The sequence below is a fragment of the Mustela erminea genome, chromosome 14 (genome assembly GCF_009829155.1).
Source record: "Mustela erminea isolate mMusErm1 chromosome 14, mMusErm1.Pri, whole genome shotgun sequence".
NCBI lineage: Eukaryota > Metazoa > Chordata > Mammalia > Carnivora > Mustelidae > Mustela > Mustela erminea.
The window spans coordinates 30,889,490-30,899,713 of record NC_045627.1 but is presented as its reverse complement, the minus strand read 5'-3'; the positions used below and the strand labels follow the sequence as shown (position 1 = coordinate 30,899,713).

Below are 10,224 nucleotides of genomic sequence, written 5' to 3'. Positions count from 1 at the left end.
GAGACTGTCTTTTCCCACTGGACATTCTTTCCTGCTTTGTCAGAGATTAGTTGACCAGAGTTGAGGGTCCATTTCTGGCTCTCTATTCTGTTCCATTGATCTATGTGTCTGTTTTTGTGCCAGTACCACACTGTCTTGATGATTACAGCTTTAAAACAGAGCCTAAAGTCCGGAATTGTAATGCCACCAGTTTTGGTTTTCTTTTTCAACATTTCTCTGGCTCTTCAGGGTCTTTTCTGTTTCCACACAAATTTTAGCATTATTTGTTCCATTTCCCTGAAAAAAAAAATTGGTGTTATTTTGATTGGGATTTTGTTAAATGTGTAGATTGCTTTAGGTAGCATAGACATTTTCACAATATTTTTCTCCTGATCCATGAGCATGGTATGTTTTTCCATTTCTTTGTGTCTTCCTCAGCTTCTTTCATGAGTTCTTTATGTTTTCTGAGTACAGATTCTTTGCCTCTTTAAAACCCCAGCTTCTTATTCTCTGATATGAAGCAATTCAGACCTTACTTGTTCTATCCCTCAACTCACCATCAGGTCCATCTTGTACATAATGGAATTTTTCTTACTCACTCCACCTTTCTTTCTTTTGCCAGGATCCCCTCTCCTTAAGAGTCCTTGAACTGCCCAAAAGGCTGGCAGTCACTTTTTCTTCTTACTCAGGAACTTCTCCTGATCTTGCCCTTTAGAGAGCCTTAGACCCCTCCCTCATTGTCTCTCCTTTGTTCCTGAATCCCTTAATTTGGCACCTAGCTCCATCTTCTAGGACAGAGCCTGCTCGGTTCAGAGAGTGGGCCTCAGATGGCTTCCAGCAGCTCTCAGTCATTCTCCCTTATTTCTAAATACAGCCAACATGGGTAAGAAGGGCCATAGCCTTGCCCCTCACAGGAGGAACACATCAGGAAAAGACCCGTGAAGGCAGGGGTCTTTGTCTATTGTGTTTGTTTAGATGTCCCTAAAACAATACCTGGAAATATTTGGTGAATGAATGAACGAATGAATGAGGACATCCATCATGACCCACCTGATGATGATGACTCACTCCTACTTTGTAAAGCAAACCCACTTGTGTTAGGGGGAAGATCCCTTATTTCCACTTTATCTATCATGTGATTAATTATTTAACACAGTCATAATAACCAGAATCCTGATTAATACTACATAGCATTTGTATTACCCTTTGTGTTTTTCAATGTATTATCCCATTTATTATCTCAGTCTCTCCTCATAATAATCTCATTTCCCTTGCCCAGATGAGAAATGAGGCGGAAAGGTAGCAGGACTTGATCAAAGTCACGGAGCTAGTTGAAAGCAGAGTCAGGATGGAAATCAGGACCCCATCTGCCAGTCCCAGGCTCTCTCTCCTCATGCTACTGCTGCGATGGTATCACAATTTATCGAAGACACAGTGACACACATCACAAACACTGACATCCTCACAAACCGAATGTACTGGTCAGGGTTCTCTGAAGAAACCGAAACAATGGGGTAGAGAGAGGGAGAGATGTTGAGGAAGAAATTTCTTCTGAAGGACTGTCACACATGATTCTGGAGGTTGAGAAGTCCCATGATCCACCATCTGTAAGGTGGAGGGAGACCCAGGATAACAAGTGATACCATTTCAGCCCAAACCCAAAGGCCTGAGAATCAGGGGAGCCATTGGCATAAGTCCCAGTCTGAGTCAGAAAGCCTCACAACCAGGAGATTCAACGTCTGAGATCAGGAGAAGACAGACACCCAGCTGAAGCAGAGAGAGCAAATTTTTCCTTTCCAGCTTCTTGTTCCAGTCAGGCCCTTGATGGATTGATGCTGCCCACACATACTGGGGAGGGCATCTTCTTTATCACCCAGTCTACCCACTCAAATGCTAATCTTTTCTAGAAACACCCTTGCAAACATTCCCACAAATGTTTGACCAACGATCTGGACACCCTGTGACCCAGTCAGCTTGACACAGAAAATTAGCCATTACTGCTGAAGGGACTATGCAGATGTTGGTAACTTTCATTCAGAGAACAAATGTGAAACTCAGGTAACAGGTACCTTGTCTCTATATATTTGGGGTGTTCACAAATTCCTGTCAAATTAGGATAAGGGAGAAAGGCTATTATTATCGAAAACCACGACAGCCCCTCAAGGAGAGGGGACCCTGGTTAAAGAAAGGAGTGAGGAATCACAGTCCTCTCATGTGCCAAGGCAGATCTGATGGTGAGTTAGGAAGGGTTAGCAAGCCCTGAACTGCTTGGTCAGGAATCTGAAAGCAGCTTCACTGAGAGCTTCTGGCTCAAGTTGTCTCACGAGATTGCTGTAAACTACCAGCAGGAGCTGCGGTCATCTCAAGGCCCAACCAGAGCTGAGAAATCCACTTCTAAGCTCACTCCCACAGTTTTTACCAGGCCTCAGCTCCCTGTGGGCTGTTGACTGGAGGCCCCAGTTCCCAGGCACGCAGATGTGCCGATCAGGCTGTTCACGACACAGCAGACAACTACTCCCCGAGATCCCCAAAAGAAGGGGATCAGGGAGCGGAGACCAGGTGAGATAAGTGTGGTGGGAGCCTCAAACTGAATGGGGCACTCATGAGACCTCCCCCAGTTGGGGCCAGCCAAGAGCACCCAAGTCAGACCCTGTAGTGTGTTTTTATAACCTCTTCTTGTGCTAGGCGGCCATCACTTCTGCCACAGACCACTGTCCACACAGACCAGCCCTGGAACAACATGCGAGGGGTGTCTTACAACGGGTGAAATCCAGGAGGTGGGAATCCTTGGGACTGTCTTGAGCCTGGCTCCCACCAGACAAGTTACTCAGTCTTCGGATCACGTATCTGCAGTATCTGCGGGTTTGTTTCCAAAATCCCCATAACCAAATCCTTTTAACTAGTGTCTGTGTGGCATGCCCCTCCTTAATTAAACTAATTAGGAGGAAGATAACAGGGCTGTACATTCAGAAGTTAAGGGCTTTGAGGTCAAATGTTTGCTTTTGAATTCTGATTCTGATGCTCTGTGGCTGTGGGATCCTGGGCAAGCCACTTCCCCTCTCTGAGCTTTGTTCTTCGCAACTAGGAAAATGCTACCTCTTAGAAGTACTCTTTTGAGAATTCCATGACAGAATCCATCCCTTCGACAAGCATTTTCAAGTACTTGGCTTATCATTGGCGCTGAAATACATGCTTGTTAAGCCCATATCTGATTTGATCTAATTGTCAGTGGTCTTCCTCAAATAAAACAGGAGGCCCTTAGGACTAATAACTGAAAAGCTTTTATAAAATGTTTTCTCCTTACTGCACCACCTCCTTTTAAGCAATTCATTTAACTGTCCTAGGAATCAGTTTCCTTATCTATAACCTATAAGTTATATTAGCTATAACTTATAATTAACCATATTTAACTTATATTTAACTATAAGTGAAGTTAAATATGGGGCTCATTGAGGAACAAGGAGAGTGCAGAGGAAGGGAGAATTTTTAAGCAATTAATACTGCAAGGAATTTTATGTCCTGTTGTCTCCTCTTCTGTTCTGTAAAGTTATTTTTTCACTTTAGCTCAATTCCAAAATAGTTAAATGTTCTGAAAAGTTATGATGCTATAATTTGTTCCATCTAGTACCTAAGATTGTTACAAACGAGCATGAATGTCTACAGAGCAGCTCTTCCCCCAGCTCTGCCAAAGTATCTGGTCCTGTGAAAGGAAAACAACAGAAAAATGGCTTTTTGACACGAAGAAAGACTTTTCCCTGTTGTTCTCTGCCCACCAAAAACCAAGGGGGTCTGTAGAACTCCTTAAGCTCTCTGCTTGTCGTCCTGCAGCGGCAGCTAAGCGGTGTCGTTTAGAAACACTTGGCCCGGGTGCATTTCTGAGTCCCACCTCCTCCAGGCCCAGCAGCATCTCCATGCCGGTTCTGACAGTGGAAGGCATCCAGTAGGAAGAAACAGCTAGAGCAAGAGAAACACAGGGGATGAAGACACCTATTTTAGTGTCTGATATTGGGCAATCAAAGAGAGAACAAGGCATTACTATCTACAGTTCGGATGTGAGCTCTGACACAAAGAAGAAACCAGTCCAGTGTGCTGCGTGGGAGCCAGCAGGAGACAGGAATAGACACAGAATGTACAGGATGTTCAATCTGCGGCTGGAAGGTAAGGAGGGAAAGGAGAAGGACGAAGAATGAGAGGCTGGTCAGGTAACAGGACACCCAGGACTGGGGGCAAAGGCAACCAGTGAGAAATGCTAAAACATGTCCCACAGCTACTAAAAATCAGTGATGATTGACTTTCAGTTTTAAGTTGTTCCCTAATCTTCCCCAGGCAGTGTTTTCCTTTATACCCACTCATGAACACACACACACACACACACACACACACAGAGTCTACTATTCATAACACAAAGAGCATTGTATTGATTTTGCTTTTAGACATCACAAAGAGGAATGGGGGGAAGTGTCCAAAGAAGCAGAGAGGACAATGACCACGGGATCCAGGAGCATTGATTGGAGTAGGTGACCACACAGAAGCAGGTTACACTGGGGATGACTCAGGAGATAGAATCCCTGCCCCCGGAATCCCCAGGGGTGTCAGGAAGAGCACCGGCAGACCCCACCATACTGGAGATGGGGTCTATTTAAACACTTAATGTCTGTCACAAGAAAAGGTGCTCCCATAAGGCCAGAAAATTCCAGAACATCTGGTTTACATATGCATTTATACATCATGCACATAGTAAAAAATATATTTGTGTGTATATATGTGTATATATATATGTGTGTATATATATATATATATATATATGTGTGCGTATATATATATATATATATTTGTGTGTATATATGTGTGTGTGTATATATATATATATATATACACACATATATGCTTGAAATGTATTTTAATAACTGTAAATAGTTAAATGATATAATGTTTAAATAAAATGCCTACCGCAATACCTGACAGGGTTCATCGGTAAGTATTACTTAAGCAGGGGGATGAAAAAGGTATCTTAAATTCCGGCCCTAGAATGCCTTTCTGGAACAGAAAGAGCTTTCATTTAGGTAAGGCACTGAGGCAAACTTGAAACCCCAGGGTGTGGGCCAGGGAATATGGTTTTAAATGGGGTAGATGTCCTCCTCAGGGCATTTAGCAATGCCTGGCGACAGAAATACTACTAAACATTCTACAAGGCATTTATTAAAAAAAAAAAAAAAATACCTACAACAAAAATTTATCCAGCCCCAAATGCCAACAATTCCAGAGTCAGCCAAGGAAACGAAGCAATAATCATCATCAATAAAGGGTTATGCATTTGGGGCACCTGGGTGGCTCAGTGGGTTAAGCCACTGCCTTTGGCTCAGGTCGTGATCCCAGGATTCTGGGATCGAGTCCCGCATTGGGCTCTCAGCTTTGGCAGGGAGCCTGCTTCCCCCTCTCTCTATGCCTGCCTCTCTGCCTACTTGTGCTGTCAAATGAATAAGTAAAATCTTTAAAAAAAAAAAAATTTTTTTTTAAGGGTTATGCATTAGAAGTAAAAGGAAACTAATCAACAGAGAAGAAAGAGGTAAGGAAGAAAGATAGAACACCAGGAAGATGGCTGAAAAATACACCAAAGAAGTTAGAGGACTTTTAGGAACTAAATGTCTAACACACTATTGTAAACTGTTTTCACTGTTGTCATCCAAATACTATCCTTGTCTCCCCAAACCTGTAGTAAAGGCTGCCACACGCAAAGACCTTGGGACAGCAAATTGCATAGGAGGTAGTGTGCATGCACGTGCACGTGTGTGAAAATGAGTGTGTGTGTGTGTCTGTGTGTGCGCGCGCACACGTGTGGTAAGGAAACCACCTGAATCTCACATCTAGGTCAGAGTAAACAGACCAGTGTCAGACCCAGAGAAGGGACTGGGTAAGATTAGGCAGGGACAGAAAGCCAGTACTAAAGCACCTCTGATAATAGAAAGTAACTGAGAATTGGAAAAGAGCAGAATTCTGAACCAAACTTGATCTGATCTTAAGGGACAAGGATTTCTTAACCCCCATACAGATTAGAGTTCTAATGATATTTTTAAATATCAGTTCATTCCAAAAGGTCATCCTCAACCACCTTTCCTAGCTGTTATATAAAGTCCCAAACTGCAAGCATCCATTGATCTGAGAGACCCCAACTTGCATGCAGTCAAATGTCTGAGCCCATCGAAGGATCACCACCTAGGCAGCTCTCCTTTCAAACTCCAGCCGGAACCTCCAGGAAGCCCCAGTGGGAATGTCACACATTAAAGAGCCACCAAATAGGATGCAAATACAGACATGAAGCAAACTTTGAAAAGATAAGAGCATTAACAAGAAACATGGAGTTCTTACTAAGAGGCAAAGAGAGGAAGTACTATTTCCTTTGGCACAGCGCCATAAATGTAAATCTGGTCTCTGGGAGGGGAAGGTGAAAAGCATTGCTATACATTAAAAACATCAACCAAAAAAAAAAAAAAAAAAAATTGTGCTGAAGTGGCACGTAGAAAGCCCCTTTGGACAGTTACAGAGCCGCTCCTAGGGAATGACAAACACTGACTTGCGAAGAGCAGGAAGGTTTGGAGCCAAAGATCACTTGGCTAACAACTAGGGGAACACAATAAAATCTTGAAATGATCTGCCCTGAAAGTTGTGACCAGTGTGTAATGGAATTTAGCAATAGGAAATAAGGAAAACAATAAGAGCTTTCCATTTTCTGTGCTATGAAATTCCTGACAGCGCATCTAACCCCTTGGTGTCCAGATCTCTCGCAGTCATTTAATGAAACCGTGGTTGCCCGAGACCAGAAGCATTCTGTAATAAGAGCTTCCCTGGGAGCCACGAGTCGAGAGAAATAGCTATGGCTCGACACCCAGGCTCTCCTCCAAACAGGTTTTTAAAAAGAACCCAGTGAAGGCTAATACTTCCTCCATCCGGGCTGCCCATATTATCTGGACAAGACCACAGCACGTATCCTGCTGATGGAGTGAACTGTGCTCCGATCAACAGAGAGGCCTCATCTGAGGGCCTGACAGTTTAATTTAGCTGAACAATTACATCGGCGATTTGATCACGCAACCTCTCCATCTTGATGGCCAATAAAAGCGATGCTTCCCCTGAGATATGGAAACTTAACATGATTAAGGGAAAGGGAGAAAGAAAGAGTTTACATTCTCTGACTCAGCCCATCAGTTACCCGTCCCCATCGCCATTCCTCTTTGTAGTGACAGACTCCCTGCCACTCGATCATATTTGCCGTACCGAGATGGCAGTCAGGTTCTCTCTGAACTCCGCTGCAGAGAAATGGAGCGAGGGTGTCCTATGGCTCCCCGTTCTATGGGACGGCCATAGGAAGCGAGACAGTTCAAAACAGCCTCAAGGTTCATGGCAGCTTCCAGAACCCTGACCACGAACTTGGAGAAAACCACTAGGAAGCAGCTGTGGAGGCCAAGAAAAATTAAGGCCATCCCACCTCAGGTTTAGCCTTAGCATAAGTACAGCCATCTTAGCTCCAGCAGCCATCTCAGACCCCTGTGCCCAAGGCTGAACTTTCCCCTACTTTACTTTAGTTCTAAGGACCCCCACCCTGCTTTAGTAACAAGAACCCCCCACCCTGCTTTGGTTCCAAAGACCCCCACCCTGCTTTAGTAACAGGAAGCCCCACCCTGCTTTAGTTCCAGAGACCTCCATCCTGCTTTGGTAACAGGAAGCCCCACCCTGCTTTAGTAACAGGAAGCCATAAATACCCCTGCCTTAACTAAGCTTCGGGGTCCAAGTCCCTACTCCACTGTGTCGGGTATACTTGGGCCCAAGCTTAAGCTTGTTAAATAAACCCTCATGTGATTGCATCGGTGTTGGCTCCTTGGTGGTCTCACGGATGTGAAAACTCGGGTACAACAGCAACAACAAAACCAGATTTCCCTGGGAGCATTGTTCTAGTGCCGTGTGTGTTCTCTGTTGCTGTTGTAACAAATTAACACAAATTTAGTGGCTTAAGAGAAAAAAAAAAACAAAAAACACCTACTTCGTGGTTTCATAGGTCAGAACTCCAAGGTGCCCCACATCACGGACTCTGGTGGAGCTTCCTTTCTGAGTGCTGCAGAAGGGCTCCTTTTGCTAATGAATCTCTTAATCTCCAGTTAAGCACTAGCGCACCCAAAACCCTACTTAAAACGTCCAAAATAGAGCCAGCCTCAGACTGCATAAATCACATACCTATAAGAGTTCTGTGTAGCTGAGGAAGCCTAGTAGAAAACAGGCCCACCATCTTGTTTGCCTCTTTAGGTTCCCTTTTGCCCATCCCTTCTCTTAATCCTCTTAGCAAATACTCATTTGTTGACTAAGTGAATCTCCTTCAACTCTTGCCCCAAACACAGATTATCTAGTTGCTATTATAGGAATACCATTTTTCAGCCTACATGTATCGAACACCTATAAATAAACATGAAGAAAACATATAAATACAAAATGAAGGTGCCAGTCATTAGGCTACTGTCATAGCTTCAAATCTGTCTTTCTGCGCTCTGCCCTTTGACACTGAGGCTGGGACTCTAAAAGCAACCCATGGAGCACCTGGGTGGCTCAGTGGGTTAAGCCACTGCCTTTGGCTCAGGTCATGATCCCGGGGTCCTGGGATCGAGTCCCGCATCGGACTCTCTGCTCAGTGGGGAGTCTGCTTTCCTCTCTCTCTCTGCCTGCCTCTCTGTCTACTTATGATCTCTGTCAAATAAATAAATAAAATCTTAAAAAAAAATAAAATAAAATAAAAGCAACCCGTTTCCTTTGGCAGCTGGCAGAGGCTGTTGGGTTCTGCTTACAAGACCCAGGAAGAAGCCTGAAGGACAGGAAGAAAGCACTACTTGCTATTCCCAGCATTCCCAGCACTGGCGCCCCACCAATGACCCCTCACCCCCCAGCAGGAACAGCCAATCCCAGCCTCCACCTACTTTTGGCACTTCCAAAACAGCCTCATTGTCCCCTGTCAGAAGTGCTAGGATCTCCTCAGAAATCTGAGTCCCAGCATGAAAGGCTTCTCTTCCATGTTTCTAGCTTCTGGTAACCCTAACATCTTTCCTCTGTTACCACATAAGTGGCCGTGACTCCCTGCAGTTATCAACTCTGGATTACCTCCAGGCTCCCAACAAAACCTGTACAACAAACTCCCTGTATTGAACTCCCTCTGTTGAGACAGCTAATGTGGTTTCTGATCTCTGATTGGATCCTTACAGATAGTGGCTACGTTAGACATACAGAATTCAGACAAATAAAAAAGGATCCAAAATTGTAGGGTTATTCAAATAGGAAAGGGTCTTCAAGAGCACCTCGTCTACCTCTGATATCTTCTCTGTGAGGAAGTCAAAGTGCAAGAGAGGGTGACTCACTCAAGGTCACAGCTGGTAGTGAGTGGCCCAGGTCAGAGTCTCCAAGCTTCCTGACTCCACGTCCAGTAGCCTTTTGACACATCTACAAAATACCACATGCCTGCTCCTGAACTCAGACGCACCAGAAGATGACGTTCTGGGCAAATTCTCAGTTTCATACCATTGATCTGTTCTGTCCAGCATGCCTCTCTTATCAAGCTATTTATTTATGTACAAAGGAAGAATGCTCAGGTGAAAAGAAACCCAAGGTACTCTCTATGTCATATTTATTGGAGGATTCAAAAGAGCTAGCCAAATAAAGCTGAAGTTGGCAAAGGGAAAAGCTATTACTTCTAGGAACCTGTCCTCAAGAAAGAGAATCTATTCAGCACTTATCCCTAATATCTTTTACCCCTCCATCGGGAAAGTCATCTAGCTCTAAAAATGGAGGAGGAGAGAAACAGGGACCAAGAAAAAAGGTAGAAAAATAAATCCTCCCATCATTTCAGAACATCCAACTTGCCTTGAGTCATTTCATTCATTCATCTACTGTGTGTGTAACTCTGCGCTAGGTACTGTGGCAAAATCTAAAGAAATACAAGAGTCTTTGTACTTAAGAACTTAACTAGTTGTAGAGACACCACCATATATAAACAAAACCAGAAAATACTGAAAGATACCATGTAAGCAACATAGGAAATGGGGAGGGGGGGCACCAACAGAAAGTTCTTTGGAGAAAAAAAGAAAGAGCAAAGGACGCAGAGTACAGCTTGAGCTCAGACGGAAGAAGAGCCTGGACGGGCCTCATTTAAAGGTCTCCTGAGCCAGGACAGGAAAGGCCCGAGGGAGTCTTAGGGAGGTGAAAAGAAAAGAT

General features: G+C 44.1%; 1 protein-coding gene across 1 annotated transcript in view; it reads right to left on the bottom strand.

Annotated features, from left to right (window-relative positions):
• Positions 1-432: 432 nt before the first annotated feature.
• The window catches only part of LOC116573025, a 138,103-nt gene continuing 128,311 nt past the window's right edge, over positions 433-10,224 (bottom strand). The window contains exons 3-4 of the mRNA XM_032312628.1: positions 3,753-3,933; positions 433-1,584 (exon numbers count right to left, since the gene is read on the bottom strand). Of these exons, the coding sequence (XP_032168519.1) occupies position 1,584; positions 3,753-3,933 (182 nt within the window). The 3' untranslated portion in view covers positions 433-1,583. The remainder of the gene's footprint in view (positions 1,585-3,752; positions 3,934-10,224) is intronic.